Here is a 12,385-nt window from a genome sequence, read left to right on the forward strand (position 1 = left end):
TTCCCTTCCTCTAGGGTGATCTACACCCATCCTCAGACTGAAAAGTGATCTTCTGTCAATGCATATAGAGCCTGATCCAAATCCGATCAAATACATGCAAAATCTCCCACTGACTTCAGTGGGCTTTGGATCAGGCCAGTGGCTCCTGTTTCATACTCACCAATAAAATAGAAACAATAAAACTGAAAATGGAAGTATTGATGCTTAGTCACCAATTTGATTCCAAACTCAACGGAGCAGCCTTGAATTTGAAATAGTGAATTAAAATAACAATAAAAAGAAGCATCTATCCCTCCTCAGAATATTTTAGAGTGCCTGGATTTTCCAGATGAATAATTTAACCTCAAAATTAAACAACTGGGATCCAGCTAACAATGTACGCTTTGGAATACTAATGTTATTCTTGCATAAGGGAGGTGGTGCAGTAAACAGTTTTTGTGAGTTGACATAGACATAGGCATTTTAACCTGAGAAAGTATTGCAATATATACAACTTCTTTTTCTAAAGGGGGGGAATTGAAACGAAACAAAACAAAAAAATAAATTGTACATTCCTCCCCCGTCCAAAAGGGCCAGGTTATAAAACGTTATTAAGTTTGACTAATTTTTTCAATATTCAAAATATTTTAGGGCCTGCCTATGATCTGACATTCTGTGAAGTTAGGAATACATCACTGGTACTTCTATGGAAAGCACCTGTGTACATTGGTGACAGTCCTGTTACTGGGTATTTTGTGGACTATAAGGAAGTAGATTCAGAAGAGTGGACCACTGCTAATGAAAATCAAATATCACACTGTTACTTAGAGGTAACACTTCATTTACTACAAGGTTGTTGTAGTTATTGTTGTTTCAATGAAAAAGTGACCAAGCAAGAAAACCTGGAGGTGAAAACCTGGCCCCATTGAAATGAATAAAAGTTTTACCATTGATTTCAATGGGGCTAGGATATCACCCTTGGACTTCTGCTAACAAATTCTTATTACTCAGTTATACAAATTTATGTAATTAACACAAACTTCACTCTGTCCTTTTCAAGGTCAGTGATTTACATGAGGGCAAAACCTATGTTTTCAAAGTCCGTGCAGTAAATAAAGCCGGTGTAGGCAAATCATCTGATATTTCTGAGCCAGTGCTTGTCGAGGCAAAACCAGGTATGAACTAAATTATGTTATCCCCCAAACATAAAATGTAGATATAATTTAGAAAATGGTGTAAACACTACTGTAGCAGAAATAAGTATTCCAGGAACTCAGGAGAGTTTAATGTTGGTACTGAAAAACTTGTCAGTTTTAACTGAGATAACTATATCTGCTGATATGGTTATCAAAATATTGGCAGTGTGTCCTTGTAATTTCTTTTACTTACTGAGGGAAAATACCTGGATTAATACAAATGCTGAGATTAGCTAACTGTAAATCTTATTTAGTTATTTAAAGCAACTGGAAAGTTTTTAAGCATTGCCTTTTCCGTTAAATCTAATTAGGAACAAGACATTTACAACAACCACTGTCAGTGCTATCTACTGTGGTAGGTGTTGAAAGGACATGTATTATACACAAGGGTATTAAAAAAAAATTTTAGTTACCATGTTGCTAAATAATTAATAAGGCCTCATTTTGCCACCCTTATTCACACTGAGTAGTACTCCAAAACTAGTCTCGCTGATTTCAGTGAGTCTGCTGATACAGTAAAGTATTGCCTAATTTGAGTGTGAGAGGCATAACCTGGTATGCTGATTGTTAACACTGCAAGAATTTTTAAATAATTTAGTTTGTGTTATAATTTATGTTACTAGTTTACTTTTCAAGTTTACAGTTAGTTTTTTTTCATAGCTTAGTATCACTAAGCATTTTTTAGACTTCTGTTTCCTTGTACATTATAAGAAACCCCATTCTAGGATGTTAAGCAAATCACTTCAATGCATGCTTAAAGTTAGGAATGTGCTGAAGCCCGTTTTAATGTGCTTAAGACACATTGCTGAAGAAGAATGGATTTAAGTACCTGCTTAAGTGCTTTGCTGAACTGGGGCCTTGAAGAATAAATGCTGTTTATTGACTGCTGTGTTTGTGAACTGATTCTTAATTTTCAGGAACTAAGGAAATTACTGCAGATGTGGATGAAGAAGGTAACATTTACCTAGCTTTTGATTGCCCAGAAGTTACAGAGGCATCAGATTTTACTTGGTCTAAATCCTATGAAGAGATTACTGATCTTGACAAATTTAATGTTGAAACAACTGGAGAGCAGTAAGTTCTGCAACTCTGTATAAAGGCACTAGAAGTTTGTTCTTGTAAAACTTTGCCCACTTGTGACAAAGCCACTAACTGTGTATATATATATATTTTTAATGATTTCTTTAGTTCTAAGTTGTACTTCAAAAATCCTGATAAAATGGACTTGGGAACCTATTCTGTAGCTGTTAGTGACACAGATGGCATCTCATCCAGCTTTAAAATGGATGAGAAAGGTAAGAGCACTATTATTTAAGCACTGCCTCTCTTTATTTGTGGGGCTATATTAAGAAAACCAGATGTACAAGCAAACTAGGTAATTTCATAAGAAGTTACTTATGGTTCCTGACACTAAAGCACCCATTCTATTTTGTGCAGAAGAGCAAAATAAATATGAATGAACAGGCATTCTGGGAGTGGCTGTCTATTTTCCTGGTTAGCATACAAGTGAAATTTCAGCATTGTGTACTTAAGGAAATAGTTAATTAAAAAAAAAGATAAAGGTTGTACACAATTAGTATTAATTTTCAAATTTACTGTAATGCAAGGATGCAATAAAATCTGCAAGAAAACAAAACAAAAAAACACTACCAAAAAAAATCTGGTAGTTTCAATTGCACGAGCAATTCAGTTAAGCTTCTGAAAATCCAATTAGCTGTGTGCACTATTTGGTGAACTTATGTCCCTAATTCTACAGTTAACATGCTCTGAAAAGCTGGCCCATAGTATGTGTCTTTAATAATCAACCATGTAACAGCTAATTAACCTAAATTCAAAATCCTATACACTATCCAAAGTGACTTAAATAGTTTGAAAAATACAGATACAACCTCTGGAGTTAAATGTATAGAACTAGGTTATAAGTCTAAGATGCAGAGCTGTAATGGGAAGGAAGGAGGAAGAACTATATTAGTTGAATAGCAGTGTCTTGAGATATTAGGCCAAATTCTTCTCTCAGTTACCTTGACATAAATCTGGAGTAGCTATGCTCTACTTCACTGGGGTTGCCATTATTTAGTGTGCCCATCACCATCCAAGGGAAGCTGGGAGGGTGAGGGTATTGGAGAGGTTCACTTGCTACATTTTAGCAAGGGTCACACCCATGCTCCCTCCAGTGATCTCCTGGCAGTTGTTGCGGTACTTAGAGGGTGGTGATCTGGTCACACCCTTCCCTGTCACCCTTTTATGCCATCAGCAGCTACAGACAGCTCTGGTTGTTGTCCTCCCAAATAGACGTTGTATTTTATGGCTGCCTCTTGTGTGGCTGCATCTATATACGACCCAGCATAATTTGGCCCATTAATTTTGGATTAGATCTAGACTTCTTCCTACTTTAAGGCAGGCTTTACTATTCAGGGAACCTTCCTATCTTCCTCCCAATTATATTTTTTTATTCATCTACATTCATCTTTTCCTTCAAATATTATCTGCCTACTTTCTAATAACTGATTTGTAATGCATCTTGAGATCTAACCCAAACCTCACATTTTACAGCTTTCAATTATTGTCACATAATGTATATGCTTTCTTTTAAGCATCTAAAGCTGACCCAAAGCCCATAGAATTCAACTGGAAACTTGATTTACACTCAAAATAAATTAAAGGTGGGTGGAATCAAGTATTAGAGGTGGGACATTCAATGGGACTTGTGCTCCAAGGACTTGAGCTAAGTGACTTAGCTCATGTGTACACTGCAATCAGAGGGGCAATTGCAGCTCAGGTAGATGTACTCACACCTGCATTAATCTAGCTAGCATTGAAGCCAGGATAGCACAGGCTAGGAACACAAGTACGTGCCTAGGTGGATGGAGCGTGCTTGCACTGCATTTTGTGAAACAGACTGAAAGATGATCTCATTACAATTTCAGAAGATATGAAAAAATCTAGGGATGGGATTTTCAAAAGTGCCTAAATGACTTAGGCCCATTGAATGTAACTGAATATCAGCAGGACTTGTGCTCCTAAGTCAGACACTGAAAATCCCACTCCTGGATTTTTTTTTCTTTTCCTATGAAACTGTAATGAGGTCACCTTGTAGACTTATTTATTCCATGAGAAACACACTTGAACCCTTTCAAGAGATCTTTCATACCATACATTAACTTTCCCTTCTCTGTTCGCCCAATCCTTGATTACTGCGGGACAGTAGCATCACTGTAGTGAGGCTGAGACCAATTTACTCTAAGAGCTGATTTTTCTAAGTATTCTGCAATCCACATAATTATTCAGATGTTTAAAAAATTGTTGTGCCTGTATTCAACCGCTTCATGTACTTTGCACAAACTACCCCAGAGATGCCAGATTCTACTGTCCCTTGACCCTTGTCCTAACTATTCACTCTGGAATGTCACTTGCACTTACTTATGTCCTGTAGTACACTGTAATGTATGCCAGTGGACTGCTACAGATTGCCGTGGCAAGAATAGACTGTTATGCCCCTGTACTTGTATTACCAATCTAACTCAGCACAGAAATGAGGGGTCCATGATCCTTTTGGGTGTAGATGCACCTCTTCTCCTATCATAGTGTGAACTGTGGCAACCTGCTGTAAGTAAGCTTAGATCAATCAATATAGCTGTCCCTAAAACTGTGAAGGGCAGCTGGAATCCACACAGACGAGTGAGAGAGCACAATTCTGTAGATCACAGCCCACTGCGTAATAAGTCACATTTACTGTGTCTTACTCATTATAGGGCAGTTTTTCTTACACCTACTCATTATAGGACAGTTTTTCTGAAACCTAGTTATAGTGTATCCCTAGTAGTGCTTGGCAGGATTAAGGTTTAGGGGCAGGACTGGTGTGTACCTTAACTCTGTATTTCCTGGTATTCACAGGCTTAGATCTAGGTGCACTTGATGCTCTAAAGGCATTGATGGTCAACCTTCACTCTGAGTTAATGAAGTTTTGGGGCACTGAATAGCCATTATTATTCTGTCTAGTCTTAGACAACCCCATCTGTACATACTAAAGATGTGGCTTTTAAAGGCCTTTAAAGCCTTTAAAGGCTTTGTCTAGAATATTTAATTTATCATTGTTATTATTAGTTTTAAGTTAACACATATCACTGATCCATCTGTGCATCCAGTTGTATTTTTAGTGGGCCCATCACCATAGCATCTGTGTGCCACCCTAACACATTCCTAGTCTTTTTTTTGCTGAAAGCCATGCACTGTGACCCAACCCTGGTAGTATTTCCCCCACTAAACTTAAATCCTTTCTTCCTCTGCCATGACTAACACATGGAATGATCATTTTACTTTTTGTCTGCTCTTCCCATACGTATTTTGTCTGCTCTTCCCCTTACTTATTCCACCATTGAAAATAATCTCTTAGCTATCCAGACATTTCCCAAAACTAGATCAAATCCTCTGCAACTTTTTTAAATCCTCCACTGTGTCCTAAAATCCTTGATCGTTTCCTCTTGTCTTTGTATTATCTGTAAATTTTGAAATGATGCACTTAGTTTCTTCCTCCAAGTCCCTACCAGTAATAAATATGTTAAGTAGGATTAGTCCTATTTCCCAGCTACGTGGAACCTAGCCTGGTACACAATCTTCATAAGGATTTACTGCTATTTGAACCTTTCCTACCAACCAGCTCTCAATCTAGCTGTTTTAGCAAAGAAACCTTTTGGAAATGATACGTCAGTGAGCCAGGTCAGCAGATAAAGAGGGTGTTAGATGCAGGTTAGGTGCATAATGCCTATATATCTTTAGTGTAAATCCCATAGAATGAGTTTTAGCTCCATGCTTACATTCTCATACATTTTAAATATGAAAACTTACTAACTCCATGGGCCAGAATTTTAAGTTTTTCCTGTCTTCTGAAATTTAGCTTTTGAGACCTGAATTTTCAGAGACTTTTGGAGTATTTTTCCCACAAGCCATAAGCAGATTATTTATGCATTGATGCTGATTTGTACACTGTTTTAACAGTTGCATTTTAACTCTGTCAGAATAAATTAATACCTCAAACTTTTTAACAATTTCAGAGCTTGAACGTCTGATGACACTAAGCCATGATATAAAGAACCCAAGTAAGTAGAACTTCTGAATTTAATAGACAGTTCATGAAACAATTACACATTGATGGCTGTGCTTCCCAAGGACAATGACAGTCTCATTTTTCACAGCAAAATTTGCTTGCTTATCTTTTGATTAATTTAAAACAAATTTTAGCTCTTATCTGATAGCAATCTTCATCACTCAAGAGTCCTTCGATGTTGTCCATACTGGCAGGGTGTCTATTATGCAAAATCCTCAAACACTGCGTTAAGGATGTAGTGGAGATCGTGCTCTGACTCCTAGAAAGAAGCTTTAAAATGCATAACAAGGGTACAGGAGAGTTTTGTTTTTTATTCCTCTCTTCTTGCTCACAAGGGTTCATGCATTATTGACTTTTGCTTGCTTTTATTCTTGTAGCAATTCCTCTGAAATCAGAATTAGCTTATGAGATGTTTGATAAAGGAGAGGTTCGTTTCTGGGTTCAAGCTGAGAGCTTGTCACCGAATGCCAGCTTCAGATTTGTTATTAATGATAAAGAAGTTGTAAACAGTGATGTAAGTACATGTGGAAGGCTATAGTTGCCTTTACGTCACTTTTGCATGTGAATTACTTAAATCTGCATTGTCTACCCTATTATTAATGTTGATGTATTGGTAGTGCCTGGAAGGAATGCCACTGTGCTAAGTACTATATACACAACTCATAAAGTGACAGGCCCTGCCCCCAAAGGTCTTATAATTTAAGCATATTCTGAGATATGGAAGCTAGGGATAATTGGACAAACAAGTGATGGGGAGAACAAAGTAACACTGAGATAACCATACGTGGTGTAATAAGCATCAGTCATGGTATGCCTACTGCTCAGCCGTTGCCAAATATTTTGTAGGCATCACAATACAAGTATGATTTAAGAAGGGATTTGAAGGAGGATAATGTGGTGGCTATGCAGGTTTTTATGGGGAGCTTTTCCCATGTGTTGGAATTTTTATTATTTATGCAGAGTATTATCAGAACAATAATCTGCAGGGCTGCCTTGCCACTAGAAGGGTAAGGCAGCAGCTTCCCCTACCTTTGCACTGCTGCACTAAGACCATTCACTGCAATGGACCCTGTAAAGGGATCAGGGAAGGATAAGGGTAAGGATAAGCACCATGCTCTTTCCCCTGCCCAACCCCCAACCATCAGGTCGCAGTGCAGGGCCAGCACACCGGGGGGAGCACATTGCTCACCCTCTGTACATAAAGAGCAGCATTCAGAGAGTCTGTGCCTGTCTGCCACACAATCCCCGCAGTAATCTTTCTGGGGTGGGGTGCTTTCACACTGCTCCCTCAGCATGGCTATGGCTTCAAAGTGATTAATCTGTCCCTTAGGTTGCAGAAAACATTTTTGATAAGAGAAGTTTGTCTGCATTTTTTGCAAACCCTAGAGAGCAAAGAACATTCCCCTGGATTACATATTGACAGGATTAAGAGAGAATATTTCTCTGTTAGAATAATAAATTTCTTTCCCCCTTATAGCTTTTCTTGAGAAGTAATAAACTGTAACATTGAAAACATGAATAAAAGATTACTCGCATCTATTGAAGTTTCAATATTCTGGATTTGGAACTGTTTACAGAACTGATTCATCTATTTTTAGTGTGCATCTGTTTTGAAAGAGTTGACATCATAGATAGCCTCTTGCAGTCGAGCTGTATTATTTCACCATTTTAATTAGTAATCCACAGGTGACATTTACTTGTGGAGATTGATGATATTTTTGTGGAAAGTCACATAAAAGTCTTGTATTTATGGTACCCATAAAATCATTGAACTTCATCTTGCTGCATAATGGCAACAGCTCGAAGCCTAATTATTTTCCAAAACCTGCCTAGAGACTGGACTGCAGTCAGTGAACATGTTCAATAGACCATTGTGCTGGTGAGAATGTAGTTTGATTCTGGTCATTGATGAGAATGAAATAACTTTCTTCTGGGCCCTAATTGGGAAAACTTCCTTTGGTCCCACTTCTGAAAGATGTTTGAAATGTAGTAATGTGAAAATGGAATTAACTGGCACTGTTTAGTCATTTTAATCTTGCTCCCTGTGCCCAAAAGTAAGAAATATAACAAATTCAAGAAGCAAGAAAAAGGACAAGATTGAGCCTTTGTATTTTCCCTTTTCTAATTTCCTTTCTACTGCTGGAAACACCAATTTAGTTTTCTCTCTTGGGTCTGTTTCTGTACCATTGAAATCAGTGGGCATTTTGCCATTGACTTCAATGAGTACAGGGTCTGGAATCAGAGACCAAGAGAAATGTTTTCTTGATTTAGTTGTACTGCTTGATACTTAATTTAATGCATAACATGTAGCTTCTCTTCATTTCACACACAAATCCCTCTTTTTAATCATGACCACCAACTCTTTTGTACCTTCTTTACCTACAGACTTTGATTATATATGCCAATGTCCTGTTTAATGTGGTGACTGAGCCAATTCTCCTTTATCCTGTGATATTACTTTACTATGTATGTTCAAAGAAAGAAGTCAACATCCAGATTTTATGACCACATCTCCATTGTAATTATGTGCAAATAATGTACATATTCTCCTCTCTGTATGTCATTCCATTAATAAATACTCTAGTTATCATACTGGTTCTTTCTTTACTTCTCCCTTCATTATTTTTTCCCATGACATTCATTTCATAGTTGCTTCCTTGATATTTTAAATTAAACCTTCAGATTTCAGTACCAGTAATCTATTTTTCAAAATGGCCTCTTGTCCTTAACAAGTAAAGGCCTGATCCTGCTAACTCTTCTTGACACAAGTTGTTATTGATACTAGTAGGCACATTGATTTTAGTGGAACTCTTCACATAAGTAAGGACTTTATATGGGAAATTAATCTGAACCTATCTTTCTTTTCTATTTCTGTTAGCAGCTCTTCCATCCTTTCTGTTCCTCAGGATTCTGTAATTTGTAGACCCATGCTCTCTTTCTCACTCCACGTCAAACCCACCAGTTTTTTCTCAACGGTACCTCCAAGATCGTCACCTTGACTACTGTAACCTCTTCCCATCGTGCCCGTGATCCTTGCACCTTACCTCTCTTCAATCCATCCAAAACGCTGACACAAAATCATCTCCCTCACTTGTTGCTCCAAACTTGTCCAGCTCTCTTTGGATTCCTTCATATTGTTTGGCAGTAGTTGATTCCCCTTTTGTTAATGTGCTTTCCATGCCTGTTTGTTTATTTTTTTTTGCATTTCATTTATTCTGCTATAACTTTTTTATGTTTCATATCAAATAATGTAGCTTCTTATTTTGCTTTATTTATTGCATTTATAATTTTGTTCATATTTTCAGTTTCCCTCTATTTAGTTTTAGATCTTTATTTTCTTTATTGAATGGCATATGTTCTCACTATTGTTTATATGTTTAAGACCTGTTTCTGTGAGCCACTTGATTCCACTGGAAGTTGAGAGAGCTCAGCTCTTTACCACAACATGCCATAAGTATTTCCCTTGTATGATTTGTACTTTTGAAAATGTCAGTAATGATTATTAAAAATACAGGGTCTAATACTGCTCCCATTCAGTATTGAAAGGCCACTCCATTTAACTGGACCAAGATCCGTCTCATAATGAGTGTAATGTAATAATCTAATCTGTAGTAGGGTACATCTGTACTGCAATCATGAGGTATAATAGTATCTTGAGTAGACATGTCTGAGCTCGCTTTAATCTAGCGAGCTCAGGTACTGGAACAGTGAAGCCATGGCCACATGACTGCAGTATAGACATACCCTTAATCTCATGTACACAGTTTTCTTTCCAAAATGATGCCATCTTGTTTCCTTTCCCACATCTTCTTTGCAGCCTATGGAAGAATTCACTCACTGCCTCCTCGTGGCCAGTCGTAACATAGCAGCTCTCTCCCCATCTGGTAGCCCCCTGCAGACCATTGCTTCTTCACTGCAGTGGTGTCTTTTCCTGTAACTCAACCCTCTGGCCAGGTCATGATTTAGTCTATCCCTTCCGGGGTATCAGAAAAATACTACAAAAAAAGTCCAACACTTTGTATCAGACCTTTGGCTCTGACTCTGGGCCTTGTGGTCCTCAGTGTCTTTTCTCAGGGCTCTCTGTTATCCTTGCCCCCTTCTTCATGCTAGCTTCCTTGGTGGCTGGTAGGGGAACCCAGGGCTTCTCACTGCATGGGGTTCCAGCCCAGGGACCCTACAACCAACTGCCAAGTTCTGCTCTTTGGATTGGTTATAGTAGTTCTATCTACAGTGTGAAGATATTTCTCTTAACCTCGACCTTCCAGCTGGCCTCAGTGGAACTCTACTCAGCTCCATGCTGGCTGATATCTTTGCAGTATTGAAGCCAGTAGTAGACTTAATAGTATCCACTCTGTGGGCCAACTACTCATTCACATGAAGCCAGCATGGTCCATTACACTTAGATTTATAAGTGGTGAAAAAAGAATTGTTGTTACGATTATTGAACATTCATATCATAGTAGCAGAGAGGCCCCATTGTACTGGGTACTGTACAAAAACAAATAAAGAGACAGGGCCTGCCCCAGAAAGCTTCATAGTAAGAGGTGAAGAATAGGCAATTGGGACATAAAATCAGCAAATGAATATGGTAATGACTGGTATGTTAGGGAATTATAAATAAATTGCACTACACATCGCATTGTGTAGCTATACTTACCTGCTGTAATGCTATGTAATTCCAGCACCATAGAATTAAGTGTGACTATTCAAATGGCATTATTGAGATGCTGATGGACCAATTTACAATTGAAAATGAAGGAACTTACACTGTACAAATTGAAGATGGAAATGCCAAGAACCAGTCTTCATTAGTTCTCATTGGAGATGGTAAGTTCCCTGAAACATTTGGCTCAGCCTATGAAAAATAAAGCACTTCAATTATTCTTTTGAGTTCTTCAGCAACTAACATTTTTTAATACTTTTCTACCATTAATTTAGCATTCAAGGCTGTATTGGCTGAGGCTGAGCTCCAGAGAAAGGAGTATCTCCGGAAACAAGGTAAGAGAGGAAGGGCTGGTGACTTAGGGCTGAATTTTTGCAGCTAACGGAGCACCTCTTGTGAATGATGAGTGTCCTCAACTCCCCTTGACATCAATAGGAGTTGAGAACACCATGCAGGACATACTGAACACTTTGCATTCTTATTTCCCAAGAAGTCTATATTACACACACTATTTCCCAAGAAGTCTGCTTTAAACACATTTGCACACACTATCAGAAACCATAATTATGCTTTCTTAGGGTCATTTACTGCTCTCAGTTTGTGGTAGAGCTTCCACTATGTGATGATCACACAAGTGCAGGGCAGGTAAAGTTGGGGACCTTATAAGAAGTTCTCTTCTGAATTAACGGGTGTGGGATCCTACTGTAGGCTCTGTCTGATCCAGCAAAGCATTTCAGTATGTGCTTAATTTTAAGCATGCAAGTAGTTCCATTGATATCATTGATCAGTATCTGTGTGTGGGGTGGGGGGGAGAGAGGGGTGTATTCATATGTGCAAAGTGTAGTGTCAAATTCATCCTGTAGTCCTTGGATAGGCAAAACTCCAACAAAGAATAGAGGACTGGGCCCCAAATGTGCACCTATTATTTTCTTTGTATAAAGTTCAGTCTACATTTTATTAGAATTCAAATCAAGAATAATTTTTGCAGTTCAAGGAAATTAGCATACTAGTTAGATGTCTAATTCAGAATACATAGCTGTTAAATCCTTCTTTTAAAATATTTTCATTCTAGTTGTAATTTATAATTATAATTTATTAAGTGTATGTTATTTAGAATGTTTGAAAAAATATTGCTTATTTTATTTGCTCCAAAGTTTGCATAAGTACCTTTGTATAAGTACTAATCTCAGGACACCAGCTAGCAGAATCACAAAAATTAGAGATGGCAAAAACCTATTAGTTCATCCTGTCATCTCCCTGCTAATCCACCTATTTTTATTGATATCCCTAGTATATCTGCATAAATAATGTAATTTTGTATTTTCTGTGTTGGTTTATCTAAAGTCTTATGAACGAAGATACAAAATATTCCCTTCAATGCACAAGCTCCAAGGATTTTTTCCTGTGAGGAGCTGAGCACTGCCAACCCTCATTGATTTCAGT

The 12,385-nt window shown here is 37.8% G+C and overlaps 1 protein-coding gene across 1 annotated transcript in view; it reads left to right on the forward strand.

The window, feature by feature from the left end:
* The window catches only part of MYOM2 (myomesin 2), a 98,176-nt gene that overhangs the window by 59,736 nt on the left and 26,055 nt on the right, over window positions 1–12,385 (forward strand). Inside the window, exons 19-26 of the mRNA XM_073336199.2 lie at window positions 631–809; window positions 1,040–1,154; window positions 2,093–2,249; window positions 2,364–2,470; window positions 6,227–6,271; window positions 6,657–6,793; window positions 10,962–11,106; window positions 11,218–11,277. Coding sequence (XP_073192300.1) covers window positions 631–809; window positions 1,040–1,154; window positions 2,093–2,249; window positions 2,364–2,470; window positions 6,227–6,271; window positions 6,657–6,793; window positions 10,962–11,106; window positions 11,218–11,277 — 945 coding nt within the window. The remainder of the gene's footprint in view (window positions 1–630; window positions 810–1,039; window positions 1,155–2,092; window positions 2,250–2,363; window positions 2,471–6,226; window positions 6,272–6,656; window positions 6,794–10,961; window positions 11,107–11,217; window positions 11,278–12,385) is intronic.

The sequence above is a fragment of the Lepidochelys kempii genome, chromosome 3 (assembly GCF_965140285.1).
Source record: "Lepidochelys kempii isolate rLepKem1 chromosome 3, rLepKem1.hap1, whole genome shotgun sequence".
Lineage (NCBI taxonomy): Eukaryota > Metazoa > Chordata > Testudines > Cheloniidae > Lepidochelys > Lepidochelys kempii.